General features: G+C 29.6%; 3 protein-coding genes across 3 annotated transcripts; 2 read left to right on the forward strand and 1 right to left on the reverse strand.

Annotated features, from left to right (window-relative positions):
* Window positions 1-893: 893 nt before the first annotated feature.
* On the forward strand, window positions 894-1,992 carry LOC119684969 (vesicle transport protein SEC20-like). The gene is made up of 2 exons (XM_038099128.1): window positions 894-1,072; window positions 1,125-1,992. The coding sequence occupies exons 1-2, from the start codon at window positions 992-994 to the stop codon at window positions 1,725-1,727; spliced, it is 684 nt and encodes a 227-aa protein (XP_037955056.1). The 5' UTR covers window positions 894-991; the 3' UTR covers window positions 1,728-1,992.
* Window positions 1,993-3,980: 1,988 nt separating this feature from the next.
* Window positions 3,981-5,428, forward strand: LOC119680337 (THO complex subunit 3-like). Its single transcript, XM_038093102.1, has 5 exons — window positions 3,981-4,230; window positions 4,314-4,409; window positions 4,472-4,756; window positions 4,811-4,964; window positions 5,026-5,428. Exons 1-5 carry the CDS (start codon window positions 4,132-4,134, stop codon window positions 5,364-5,366), a joined length of 975 nt encoding a protein of 324 aa, XP_037949030.1. The 5' UTR covers window positions 3,981-4,131; the 3' UTR covers window positions 5,367-5,428.
* A 3,277-nt stretch (window positions 5,429-8,705) lies between these two features.
* On the reverse strand, window positions 8,706-14,258 carry LOC119683605 (putative uncharacterized protein DDB_G0282133). Its single transcript, XM_038097384.1, has 10 exons — window positions 14,231-14,258; window positions 13,860-13,996; window positions 12,228-12,662; window positions 12,050-12,166; window positions 11,926-11,994; window positions 11,773-11,847; window positions 11,678-11,713; window positions 10,817-11,596; window positions 9,588-9,698; window positions 8,706-9,444 (listed from the first exon to the last, which is right to left on the reverse strand). Exons 2-10 carry the CDS (start codon window positions 13,987-13,989, stop codon window positions 8,798-8,800), a joined length of 2,400 nt encoding a protein of 799 aa, XP_037953312.1. The 5' UTR covers window positions 13,990-13,996; window positions 14,231-14,258; the 3' UTR covers window positions 8,706-8,797.
* Window positions 14,259-15,359: the final 1,101 nt, after the last annotated feature.

Here is a 15,359-nt window from a genome sequence, read left to right on the forward strand (position 1 = left end):
ACTACTATTGTATATTATTTGATCGATTGAATGAGAAAATTAAAAAAAAAACTACATTTGTGTTGAAGATAAAAATTCTGCAGGATAGTTACCCCATCACACATCAATGAAAACCATGGTAAAACTAAACGAATTACAGTACGAATTTATTCGTGGTTCTTCACTGACTGTATTCTTCAGATTTGGCTCCCAGTGACTATAACCTGTTTCGAAACTTGAAAAGATGGCTCCAGGAAAAGAGATTTGTATCAAATGATGAAGTTGATTGGCAAACTGAGGCATAATTTGGAGGGCTTGATAAATCGTATTATATAAAAGATATCCAAATGTTGAAAGAATAATGGACTCGGTGTGTCCAGCTAAAAACGGACTATATTGAAGCATAAACTATATATTTTCCAAAAAAAATTAGTTTTTATTACTAAGTCTGAGTATTTATAAATCCATCTAGTAAATTAATATTACAATAGCTTAGTGCTTTAAGGTGCATCTACACCAATGCGAACACTTGCGAACGAACGAACATTCGCAGGTAATGTTACATATAAAAGTTTGTTCGTTTGTAAGCGTTCGCTTTGCAATTTTGCACCTTTATGTGGCAGATGTGATGAACTATGAATATAAGGATCCAAAAAGAAGATTCAAGTCACTATTTTTCCAGTATAGAGAAATTTTAAGAAAACTAAAAGTTGTAGTCCATGGTAGAAAAACTATTATTTGCCATTTTTAGGTTTTCAAGTTTAATGGTTTGCCATTATTACTAGAAATTTTGTTGCGACTCTTGTACATGTAGACTTTATCCGTTTATACACGCTCCTACATGGTCACCTTTATTAATAGTAGGCAGTCTGGCAACATTTTGACTAAAGTTGGATGGTTACCTTAACATCAGCTGTCAAAACAAACCGCACAGTGATGAGTTGGTTTTGCAGAATTAGTAGCATTTGTATTTAGTTTCTTTAAAAAATTTTAGTTAAAACAAAAATAAAAGATGGACACAGATAAATTGGCATTAAATTCTATAAGACAGGATTTAATTGACAACAATTTGCAGGCGAAAGCAATTATTCAAGTAAAGTATAATCATATACACCACATACAAATGTTATTAGATTTTTGTTTAGGACATACTTACATACCGTGGATCCATATCTGAATTAGAAGCGTTCAATGAAGTTGGCAGAGCAAAATTAGCTGCTTTACGTAAAAATATACAACACCTTGATGACTGGGCACGTGATATGAGTGATCCAGATCTATCCAAAGAAGTAGACGAATATCGACAGCAATTCTCTAAAACACTGCAAGCTTTTCGTAAAGCTAACATATCAGCTATGTTGGAAATAGAAAAAGCTAATCGTGAAGAATTGATGGCTATAACAGGTGAAAGTGAACTGCGTCAACGTACTACGGCGGGTGCACGTCACAATCGTACTAGTTTAGTATCACAGGAAAATAATGTTACCGAAAAAATGCTGGCCATATCAAGACATTTGTCTGAGACAACGCAAAAAAGTGCTCACACACTTGAAACGTTGGTTGCTTCATCACAGAACGTTGAAGCCACTAGGGATGAATTACACAATACGGCAGGTACAATATCACAGTCCGGCAAGTTGTTAAAGAAATATGGACGACGAGAGTGTACAGATAAGATGTTGCTGTTCTTTGCCTTTACGCTTTTCTTAGCATGTGTGTTTTATATTGTACAAAAGAGGCTATTTTAGATTAGGCTAGGCTAGATTAGACTGAAACCGTGTATGCATAATGATAAGTGCTAAGAAAATGCCGTAACATTGATATAGATTTTAAATTAATTTTTTTACATTAACCAACTGGAATAGCAAATTTTAGTATATGCATTTATATCTTTATTTAAATATAAACTATTTTAAATAGTAAAAATTTGTTAATAAATAACCACGAATTATCTTAAATTTAAAATGTTTAGTTAAATATTTAAACATAACTTGTTAGGCCTTTAGTATAAATCTTAAACTATGCGCAAATATAAAATATTTTACTTAAATAAATTAAAACATTTTATTTATTACATTATATACGCCTTTTTAAATATATTCTTAACTTTTGCAATTGTTAAATACTATTTTTAAGAACATAAACGTAATCAATAAGGACATTTCGGCACGTTTCCAGGATTAGTAAATCCATTTGTGTTCACTAAATGACATATTTGCTTATAAGACCGTTGAGGCGGACGAGGTGCTGAGTAAGGCGCTGACTGTCGACGATTATATCCATTGCTGTATGATCCTTGTGTGTTGAATATGTGGTTGAATATGTTAGTTAATGGATTACACATTGTAAATATTAAATTTAAGAAAAATATAAATAGCACTAAATGTAGTTTCATTTTGCTTATTAGTTTTTAGCGACTATTTTAGTTTTGTTGTTGGTTCTTTTATATAAATTCTTTAACTAAAAACTGTTGAGAAGCATCGAACACTCAACGCTTTCACTTGATCTGATAATATTTCCGTATTAAAAATTGAGAATTTCTATCTGGCATTGAAATATTATTCGTTGAAACAACTCGGGGTCCACGGTCATTTTGATTATTTTATTTACTAACAAAGTACTGTGAAGGCCGTTGTTGCTGCCTGTTGCCATTACTCGTACTGAAGTAAATATTTTGTTATTTTATAAAATGTATGCATATAATAGACATCAAATATATGACAAATAAACGTTTTGATTTGAAAAACGGGATATGCAAAGAGTTTTTTTAATGCTTTCATATCATTACACATAATTACAACTAAAAAATAATGAGTAAGGGGAAATCCATGTCTTATGAAGTTCATTATGACATTAATTAATTGAATTATAGAATACTAAAAAACAGGAAATTAAATTAATTTATTTATACCTCTTTATTCAATAAAGAACGCTGTGAATTAAAAATCTTATTGAAGTCAAAATGTTAAATAAAAGGAAAAACATCAGGGTTATCCACATATAACACGGTAATATGCAAAATGATATATGTATGTCTGAACGCTTTTTTTAAATTATTTCTCGGTAAACTTTAGATCTAATATTTAAATCTAACGAAAAATTGACATAAAACACTATAAAAAAAATTTCTTAGAATGTATAGTTTTATGGAATATTTTAAGGAAAATGGATATTAATCTTGGGCGTAGAGCTGAAAAATTAAATGATCAAAGCATATAATTTTGTTTGTTATTTTGTACTTAAAAGCAAAAAAATAACAAGCAGAGATATATTCAAAATTGAATGAAATCTTCCTCTTTTTTTAAGATTTCCACTCATAACTTCAAATTAATAATTTTTCTTAAACACTTTAAATTCAATTCAAATTTTGTGCGAGACTTTATAATGATAAGAATGAATTAATCCAAAAAAAATAAAAATAGACTTGATGTCTCGGTAATTCGGTAATACAAAATCAAACATATATTAAACTTTTTCGATTAATTGAGTTATTGAGCACGTCTAAGCCCTTCTATAGTCTTTTATTGAGAAAATATTTGAATTTCAGTCATAACCTACGAAACTATTTTCTGTTTCTTTAATGATAGGCTATTATTTTGTTCAACGGATACTCATGATCTATAGATCATTTTTGAACTTGTGGTATAAGATTTCAAGTTTATACTGGATTCATACAAGAATTTTGTTTGTAAGTTTAGCTGTTATTACAAATAAATTTTTGACAGCTAAAACAACAAACAAAACTCTCGTGTGAATCCAGTATTATATATAATGTGAACTATGCCTGATAGAATCGTGTGCAATTGACGGATTTCAAAAATAATTTACTTGTATGAACTTTGCATATGTTTTTATGTAATTATTTAATATTATTATCACAAATTACAAAATATTATGTTTCACAAAATATATATGATCAGAAGATTATGCAAATCATATGCAAATATATATAATACTTTGAAATTTATTATTGTGTAATTTTTATGAAAATTATTTTGCAGAAAATGCAACCCTGCACACAGCTGTCAAAATGAAAATACTTTCATATGCACTTCGAGCATTTTCAAATGAAAAAGAATTTTTGTTTACCAAAGTGCCGGTTTTCCATAAAAAATATAAATTATCTTCGTAACATAATAAAAGTTGTTTAAAATGCAAACGAGTGCACAAATATCGTCGGATATAAAAGATTTGCAGTATTTCTTTAAAAGGCATAAGATCGTACGTGAGCAGAGAGCGCATTCAGCGAAGGTTAGTAAAATTTTCTAATTTAACATTTTTTAATAATATTTTTATGGTATTAAAATTATATTGAAATATAAAAATTATGATAGGTGCATTCAGTTGGTTGGAGCTGTGAAGGACGTCGTTTAGCTTCAGGTTCATTTGATAAAACTGTTGTTGTGTACACATTAGACAGAGATCGCTTGGTTGGTTTAATAAAAAAAATTAATTAAATATTACATATAAAAATAATTTTTTTATATATTAGGCAAAAGATACCACTTTACGTGGTCATACAGCTTCTGTAGATCAGCTGTGTTGGCACGCACATCATCCAGATTTGTTAAGTACAGCTAGTGGTGATAAGTCTGTACGCATATGGGACGCTAGAGCTGGAAGGTGTTCTGCTGTTGTGAATACAAAAGGTGAAAATATTAATATAACTTGGTCACCAGATGGCAAAACAATAGCTGTTGGCAATAAGGATGATTTAGTCACATTTATCGATGCACGTACAAATAAAATAAAAGTTGAGAAACAATTTAACTTTGAGGTATTTTAAATACAAATCTATTCTATTGGTTTTTGTTAATTTATATAATTTTAGGTTAATGAAATTGCTTGGAATAAAAACAATAATTTGTTCTTTTTAACTAGTGGTACAGGTAGTGTACACGTTTTGAGTTATCCTAATTTAGAATCAATGGAAGTACTTCGAGGACACCCTGCGACATGCATATGCATTGAATTTGATCCCACTGGTATGTTTATATGAATTTTTGATTTATTTATTTATTTAATATATGCACATATGTGTTCTAGGCAAATATTTTGCTGTTGGGTCTGCTGATTCTTTGGTTTCTGTTTGGAATGCGAATGAATTGTCATGTCAACATGTAATCGAACGTTTGGAATGGCCTGTACGCACTATTTCTTTCAGTCATGATGGCAAATTAATAGCTTCTGGTAGTGAAGATTTGTTTATTGATATTGCATATGCTACAACGGGTGAGAAAGTAACAAAAGTACCGGTAGATGCATCAACATTTACTGTAGCTTGGAATCCGAAAAAATACTTACTAGCTTATGCTTGTGATGATAAAGATAATAATGATCGACGACGTGAGGCTGGGAATTTAAAAGTATACGGGTTTGAAAATTAAATTTTTCGAAACCAGTTAAAATGAAACGAAAACGTTCTATATTAAATATTTATTATTATGTTATAATGATGTGACCGATAAGATAATAATATAATATTAAATACGTATATTATTTCGTAAAATAAGTTTTCATTCACATTAAATAAATATTGTTAATGTAAAGAGCTGCAAAACTAACGCTAACTTCGCTTTATATTATAACACATTAACAGTAAGAATTTTTTTTAATAGTAATAGTTTTTATTTAAAACAATATGACAAAAATTCTTTAAATACAAAATACATACATTTCATGCTTAAGCTATTTTTGTGTGAATAAAAGTACAACAATAGCCGTCTGTCGGTATAAAACATATATATATGCTAACTTATTAATTGTAGAAAGATCAGGAGTAGAAAACTTTTATTTTTTAAACATATCTTCTCGAAAAAATGTCACTATTTACGTAAAATTTTATGTATTTACATATTATTATTACCGATATATGAATGCTTTATATTTCTAAAATAAAAAATTCATGAAAAATATACTTACGCTGTTTTGAAAAGTAACCACATATAAGGATAAAAAACTTGGATTATAGCACAGGATGGAGAGATTGAAGTGTTGTAAAGTAGGAATAAGAAAACAGATAGGTAATAACGTTAAGCCTAAGCTGGACGCATATAATGAATCTTGGCATCCCAATAGAAAGGAAATATTAATCAATAGGATTCAAATCCGCGTGTGTATTTGGACATGCATCCAGACGGTCAGTGTCATATGGATTACAGATGTATTTATGTGTGGCAAGTAAACGTTTAGTACGTGGCTATATTCAGATGTTAATTGCGGTAGTTTAGTTCTTTTTGTAAGTCTTTTTGTGGACGTCTTTTTAATCAATTCTAACGATGCAACCGTAATATCTAAGAAGATATTACAATAAACTGTTGTTGGTATTCGATTGGTTGGACAATTTCACTATTTGAGCAAATTCTTTAGCAAAATTGAAAAAAAGGGTACGAAATAAGAATAAATTCACAATATATAACACTTACCTTGATTAAAGTACCAAGTAAACTTCGTTTTCCTCCATTGACAAATGGAGTAAACTTTATCCAACTAGAGTAAAATCTTCAGCAGTGAAGTGCTGAACATGCGTTACAAAAGTTCAAAAGCATTTGAACTGTAAATTATTGCAAGCAATTGTCAAGTGATGCAATTGCTCCACTCCATGATCTCAGGTGCCACTTTTTACATTTTCAAAATTGTAGTTGCGAAACATAAACTTAAATCTGAAAACTTAAATTTATCATGCTCCAAGAAGCGTCACCTGCGGGCAGAAAGCGTACATCAACAAAGTCGGTAAAACTATTTGAGTTGCACTTTGGGTATTAGTTTCCGTCGCTTGCTTTCTTGGATGTGCATATTATTGCCTTGTAGGTGTCTATTTTTTATTTTGTTTTCCATTTCAATTGAAAATGGAAAATTCAAACTGCATTTAAACGAAAACTTTTTACATTGATAAAACCAAAAGAAAAGAAAAATAGACAAACCTAAGGACGGCAGCTTGAGAAAAAGTTTAGTTTACGTCTTTAAATAGAATTTCTGATGTACGTAGAAAGGTATTGCTGAACTTTGCTCTCTAATAGGCACTTTTTCCATTTGAAGATTAAACTAATACGCAATTTATGACATAAAAAATGTAAGGGAATTTTGAATTCTTATTTATTTTGTAATCTCTGCAAATGAAGAAATGAAAAACAATAATAATCTGTTAAAAAAATCAGCATAAAATGAAAGGACTTTATATAGTAGGGTGTTGTGTAAAAAACGTGCTATTAATTATTTTTATCTGAGAACAGATGGCTTATATAAAATTAATAGTTTTTGTATACAGTATTCTTTGCCTTTAGTGTAGTTATTCAGAAAGTATTAGTGGGTATTCAGTATCCGCTTTATATCCCTAATTAATTGTCCAACTATACATATAAACCATCCAATTGATCTGAAGTTTTCTCTTGCTATCACTAAAATGCCAAAATCTTGGTACGCGATAGTTCAGTATCTTCAATAGTTTATGTTAACTCCATTTACCGTTCTCATTCTTTTATTTCACTTCACACCCAATTAGTCCATTCATTTCTAATCTAAATCGCTCACGTTCAAATAATTTCGTAGTCCAAATGTTGTGTCTACGTAATTGGTAGGACCCTTCGGCGAATTGAAAGAATATATATTTTATATTAGGAATTTATATAAACCTAGTTTCTTTTTAATTTATTAAAAAAAAATGAATATTAATTAACTAAGTTTCTTAGGTTGTATGATTCTCACGCGGTTCTCAAATGTGATCCAAATATAGCTGTAACTATATGGGTTTGTGGAAACTGAAGAATTATATGGATTGAAATATATAAAATTATATTAAATTAAATTACCGAAAAGTATGATGTTTGCTTCCCATTTTAAAGTCTTTACATCGATTAGACTGGCTTGGATTTTTTTGAATGGTGCAGAAAGTGCACTGCAGAATCAACCATTAACCTATCCAGAATATTTGGAATACGCTAATGTCGTAATTCAGCATTCAAGGTTGCCTAAGTTAATTGTACGTGAAGTTTTAAGAAACATGCTTATCAATTAGTAAAGAAAAGTCTATGATCATGAGTAGCTAATATAAGGTTCCATTATCTTCCATTCCATTCCAAATAAAAAATCTTAGAAATATGAAATCAAAAAAAAAGCATAAGAAGATTGTTTCTTTTGGAATCAATAAGGTTAGAAGTGCTTTTATCGATTTACAGAGTTAGGTAACTGCAGTCACTTCTATTTTATGGAAAGTTGAAATGGAAGAGTACTATTGCAACTCAGATAAAATTAAAATTTAAAAAGGCAATGTCCTCGTAGAATCTTTCTTATTTAATGGATTTAAAACCACTCTCATATACACTCAAAATACAGCAATATTGTTAAGGTGAATCCCGCAAGGTGATAGGTGCACCGGTACACATTTGAGGTTAAAGAGTGGAGTGCAAAATAAAAAATTATATTAATTCATGGAACGAATGTTGCTTTTTCTCATAACAGAATCAGATTTCAGCTAATGTTTTACGATTTATTGAGAACAGACAGGACCACAGACACACAGGATATCGTTTTACGTAGTAGAGTTCACCGAGGCTTTGGATAGAAAGTGAAATGGATTTTTATACAAAAATTTTGAAATAGATTTTTTAATTAAAATGTAATACTACTAATTTAACAGTATAATATTACAAGTTAATTGTATATAACATAGATATTCTAAACATATCAGTTAAAAAATCGCTTTAATCTATTTGAACTTTTTATTCTGATAGTTAACAAAGTTTTGTGATTGTATAGGAAAAATTATTGAATTAAATTAATTAATGAGAAATTAATATTCAAAATTAATTGTTTAAATTATTTAATGCTCTTTTAATACTTTTTTTTTAGTTGGTAATTCAGATTCCAGTGAGTTATTGGACCGTTTACGTTTATTTGCACAGAGTTTACGTTGCATAATATAGGAGGTCTTTAGTAAATCCTTATAAATTGTAGTCTTCAATTCCTCAATCATCGTATTACCGATGGTTTCAAATATGGATTGATATTTTCTTAGAGTGTTATGGAATAAACAATTTTCTTGTAGCGATAAACGTTTGTTTAAATCTAGAAACAGTTTATCTATTCCTTTTTTCCAGCAACCGTCGATCTTATTTAAACTAAATAAGAATTCTAGGTAATTACATTCAGCATTTTGATGATCATTGCCCTTCTTTCCTTTTCGGTGTTGTTTATTTTTGCGAGATTTTCGCTCATACTTGATATCATTTTTTAATAATTTTATTAAACGTTTCCTACTTAAATGCCTTGAATTCCTTTTGAATTCATTTAATTTGATCATTGTAAGTGGATCTTCTAATTGCTTTCTCCTGAAATCTACTTCAATTTTGTCATCTAATTGTGGTTGTGCAGCCGTTATTGACTTAGAATACCTTCTTAAATCCATTTCTCTTTGAGAAGAAATGTTATCAGTAATTGATTTTAATTTAAGCTCCTCAGGTTGAGGTTCTATAGGAAAAGAAAATGCATCATTGATTTTATGATTCTAAATTTATACTCTATTCTATTTTTGTTTATATTGGCTAAAAATATTTAATTAAAATTGTAAACATACTCGTCTTAGTATATAAATACAATTATTATATACTTGCCTATGAAGTGTTCTTCTATTGCAAGTGATTCGTCAGGTTTAGGAAAAGTATTACTCACATCGGCTAAGATTCGTTTACCACAGTCTGCATCAGAGCGCTGGTCGATATTAACTAAAATATATATATCAAACGAACGATTAAAAAGAGAACGATATACAATTTATTATATGAATTGTACCAAGTCAGAACAGAACACTACACAGTATAATCAAAGTCTAGTTTCTAGTCTAGTTCAAAACAAATCGTGATTATATTTTATATTATGTCTGTTCCACTAACTACTCGTAGTGAAACTCAAGTAAAACACAAGTAAAGTACAAACTGAGAGCGTAACACAAATAAAGTGTCAAAGTACGCTCATTACACAGATCTTCTTGGAACAGCCTTGTGTAAAGTCTGCTGAGAACACGAGTGCCGCGCAAATAAACACTACAAAAATTCAAATTAAAACCAAATCAGCTGTTTTATATATCAACACAAATTTAACTTGAAATAAAAAGTACGAGTAAAGTCTGTGTAGCATTTTCAAATTTCGACAGGGATGTTACGCTCTCTCAGATGTTTTCATTTATTCGAAAATTTGCTGGTGGAATGCGCTTGTATATTCACAGTGTTAATCAAAGTTACTACGAGTAGCTAGTGGAACAGACCTATTATAAATTTTTTCTTAACGTTTTGATTCATTTTAACTGTTATATGGACTAACACATAGTTGAAGTTAGTAAATCCCAACCTATTTTACCTACAATATTATGGTGAAATATACCTATACTATGGAAAAGCTACTAAATTTTGGCAGCATGTTATACAGTGGACAATGGTTAATGTCTTCATGATGCAAAGCTTGTTTTTGAACTTTGTATGAATGGCAAATAGCTTGGTCTTAACAGTTTTGTGTATGCCTAACATAGTAGTCGTTCTCGAATTTATGACTAATTATACTTCGAATCCTTTATATATGCCACAAAATGGTAGCTGTGATCTGGTTAAAAGTTATGCGACAAGTAGCCTCTGATCTGGTATAGGTCCAGAAAGTTCTACTCTTTTATATTTTTTATGTAAAAGAAAAGTACCAGGGAACTAAAACGTACAAAGGCAGTCAAAAATAACGTTAATCTCTAATGCTAACTATAACTGTTAAGCAATATATTGATTGATTTTTATTCAACATGTTAATTATTGAATAAGAATGATCAGTACTTAACATATATAAATAAATTGTTACTTGCCGATTTTTTCTTTTGTTGGAGGTTTAAGTCTTTTAATAATAACTTTTACAACGTTCTTGTCACAAGTTTGAGGTATACAAATATTGACTTTATCACTACTGTCATTAATGTTGCGAATATCGCTACAAAGTTTTGGTATTTGAATATTATCTTCACCTGTATTATCAATAACGTTGTTGGCGTTATTAGATTGTGCTGTTTTAATATCATCTCCATCACTACTATCAGTTATCCTGTTCTTGTTATTAGGATGTGCTATTTCTATATCATCTTCATCACTACTAGCATGTATATTGCAATCGTTAAATTGAGGTTGTAGTACTTTAGAATGATCTTCATCACTACTAACATTATTGTTGCTGTCGTCACTATTATGTTCTAACATTTCCAAATTATCTTCATCACTATTATTATTGTTGCTGTTATCGTCACTACTATGTTGTAGTATTTCAAAATAATCTTCATCACTACTATCATTACTGCTGCTATCGTCACTACTACGTTGTACTGTTTCAGATTGACCTTCATGACTACTATCATTATTGCTGCTATTGTCATTACTACGTTGTAGTACTTCAAAATCATTTTGATCACCATCACCATTGTCATTATCATTAATTTTGCTATTGTTATTTAAATGTGTTATTTTAACATCTTCTTCAGCACTCCCATTAAATTTTTTTGTATCATCACTTCTAATTGAACTTAAATAAATTTCATTGCTATCCATATCCATATCGATATTGACTGTTTCTATAGCATTAACAATGTGGTCTCTTTCTAAATTTCAGAGAGGATCATTCGAAACAAATAGTTAAATATATTTATGAAGTTCTTGAAATAATAAAAATATATAATTACCATTACTATTTTTGCTATTATCGTCATCACAATTATCTTAAATTGATAAAGATTTTAATTAGATAAAATTTACTGAGAAACAAATAATCTATTACCACGAAGACTAACATCTGTGTCATCCATTAACCTATTTTTATCATGAGATTGTTCCACATTGTCTTCCGTAGGTACTAAATACATAATTATATAGAAAGCAAGATAAAGATTTTAATTAGGTAAAATTTACTGAGAAACAAATAATCTATTACCACGAAGATTAAAATCGGCCATTAAGCCATTTTTATCATGAGATTGTTCCAGATTGTCTTCCGTAGGTACTAAATACATAATTATGTAGAAAGTAAAATAAAGAAGTTGAAAGTTAAATAATACCATTAAGAGGCTTCACTTCTGTGTTAACTTTATTACCAATGTCCAAGCAAACTTCCGCATTCATTAATTTGTGATCATTTTTAATTTTAATGGATTCGTCACAATTGTCGGAAAACTCTGTCAAACAAGTTTTAAATTTAATTTTTTTTGACTTCAAATTCCAATATATATGAACTACCATTATTTTCCATTCGATCAAATTCTTTAAGAGCATTATTTCTTTTAGGTATTTCGATATGTTCGTTGGATGTCAGCTCATCCATTCGATCTAAATCTTTAAAAGTATTCTTTTTATCACGTGTTTCAATGTGATCGCCTAAAATATGTTGTTCCACAAGATTTAAATCTTCAATTAAATCATTTTTGTCAGCTTTTTCTCTGTGATTGTTGGATGTATCTTCATCAATTTGATCCAAGTCTTCAATTGCATCCATTCCATTTGATCCTTCAATGTGATTGTTAAAAATTAGTTCTTCCATAAGATCTAATTCTTCAATTACTTCCTTTCGAGTAGGTGTATCGATACGATTGTTAGATGTAAAATCATCCATTAGACCTAGTTCATTGATTTGATTAGGTATTTCGATGCAATTGTTAGAAGTAGGTTCTACATCTGTGTAATAGAGAATACATACGAGTATGAATTGTTAAACATTAAAAAATATCTAGCTTAAAATTAATTATAAAAAAAATCTCTACATTTTTATCATTTTCTATACCTGACTAAAAAATTTTTCAGAATGTAATCTGAAATTCTTACTTCTGATCAGGAGCTTATATAGAATCGCATTTAAGAGAAGGTTTTGAGAACTCATTTAAAGTTCCTACGCAAATAATTAATTAATTAATTAATTAATTGAAAAAGTTGCATTATGTCTAGCCTAAAATAGTGTAAAATATTTTAGGAGGCTTTGAACCTTAAAATAACCACGTTATGTACTCCACTGATTAGGTTTTGATATTCAAACCGTATTCGTCTCTGAAATGTATTTTTTCAGTGTTTATCTGAAAATTAGTATTTATCAAGATCAGATTTTTATTGCACATCCAGTTGTTTTAAGTACTGGAATCAGCGGTGTTTTTTTTTAAGACTCCGATAATACCAAATATTGGTTATATCGTTATACAGCATAACACTTCTTAATGAGTTTTAAACATATAGGTACTACATGTAGTCCATATCAGAGGAACAACTAATATATGTAATTTGTTTTATTCCACGATATCCTGTACGTTTGGTTTTATCAGCATAACAATACTTTGTGTTCTATATTTTTGCGAAGAATAACGAAATATAAAAACTTTTCATATTGTATCTCTAGGATCCTTTTATGGTTCATATGAAGTAAGGTAGTAAAGTAAGGGAGGTGGAAAGAAAGCCCACTTGAGCTCAAATAATGGCTCGGTAAATCAAACTGACAATTCTATGAATTTGTGTAAGTCCCTAATATTGGAGGATGACAGCTTGGTCAGGTCGGTAAGAAAATGGGCCTCGAAAATTTTTGATCTTATAGCTAAAGATGTGCACAAACACATGAGGTAGAGCACAGCTTCCTTGTCATCATAGGAGCCATAAAAGTCATTATAGGGTAGACCCTATCTTATGGCATGCCTCTCTATTATGGAGTGGAGTATTATTAACATATTAATATTAATACCACTTATATTAAAGTATGTTAGTTAAAAATATTGAAACATGTGATTTTATACTAGAAATTGGTTAGTTTTCAATACAGACAAGAAATAGAAAAACATTTTTGCAATAAAGAATTAAGGCCATACAATGTCACTATAAAAGTTAAAAACTTACCTTTGGGTTCGGTCTCTGCTTGGTTAGCAGATACAATTTTGTTCATATCGCTAATATGTTCTGGAACAGTTTCTTTCTTAGAATTTTCAATCTTACTTTCAGGAATAAATTCACTAATCTTTGCATCCATATTGTAGCTTTGAAATGAATATATATTAAGATTTATTTTTAAATTAAACTATTTCAAATTAATTACAATTTCTAGCAGAATAAAAATTGCAATGGAAAGAAATTTACAAAAATTTAAAAACTAATAATTGCTGTAAGAAAATTGACAGATAAATTCATTAACTGTCAAATGAAACATAATATTTTTTTTATTGAAAAGTTTCTAGACTTTGATAATTCTGATTTATAAATAATTTACTTACTTAGTAATACAATTTTTTTCACAGAGTAGTTCTAACTAGACAATAGAAAAAAACATGCTTATTGGAAATAAAAAAAAGTCGTCCTATAGATGGTAATAATTAAAATTATTATTACACAATACAATAATTAAATATATATATATTTACACTTACTAAGTATGTAGTGGAAACATACTGTTAAGTTGTTTAATATTGATAGGTTATAAAAAAAATATTACTAAAAATACGCTGCCCAACCCTGCCCTAACATACCTCAAGTCCACCTTAGGACCCACAGAAAGATATACTAACCTACGGTCCGATATCAGTTAAACGATAAATAAACTATATGAATTCTAGTATAGTTAAAGCTTAGTGAGGGGCAGGGATAATCCCCTCAGCCACAAAAGAGTAAAAGTGCCAATAGCATTAACTCAAGAAACCACAACAACAACAACAACAAAAGAATTTTTGTAACTAATTAAGTGCAATATCCAACTTTTCAAACAGCCCTCGTATGTTAATTATATCAATACCTCAATTTATTGTATTTTTAAGTAGGGTGAGATATTTAACTGTTATATGAAAAAGTTTCTTAAAAGACCAAACGTATAGAATATCTCCTAATTAATGAGTTTGAATAAGTTTTATAGCCACTTCAGACTATGCCTGGTTTCCTTAATAATTTAATTTCTTACCATCCAATCCAATCACGCTATCATGTCAACACAAAATTGTAGTTCATTTAATATGTGAGTATATATTTCAAATCTGTATTAAGTCATATCCTAAGGATATGTTTCTTTTACCACGCAGAGTAAAGTAAAGTATCACAGAGTACATACTGTATGTGTTGCATGTCATAAATGCACATCAATCAGCATCAGTGTCGTCAACAGAATCCGTATCAGCAACAACCGTAACAGCAGTAGTAACAGCGGTAGAGCAGCAGCAATAGCCTTTCTGCGTGTAAATGTGCGTTTTATGTTTTTCTAACAGTACAACCAATACATGAAAAGTGTCGCTGATTGTGGTTGCGGCAACTGTTGCTGTATGCTCAGGAAATGAATCTTTTGCTTCCTCCTGTTTGGCATCCGCCATAAATTTTCCTCACTTGTTTTTAATATAAAATTGATTTTTCTTCAGACAC

This window comes from Teleopsis dalmanni, chromosome 2 (assembly GCF_002237135.1).
Source record: "Teleopsis dalmanni isolate 2A chromosome 2, ASM223713v2, whole genome shotgun sequence".
NCBI classification, from domain to species: domain Eukaryota; kingdom Metazoa; phylum Arthropoda; class Insecta; order Diptera; family Diopsidae; genus Teleopsis; species Teleopsis dalmanni.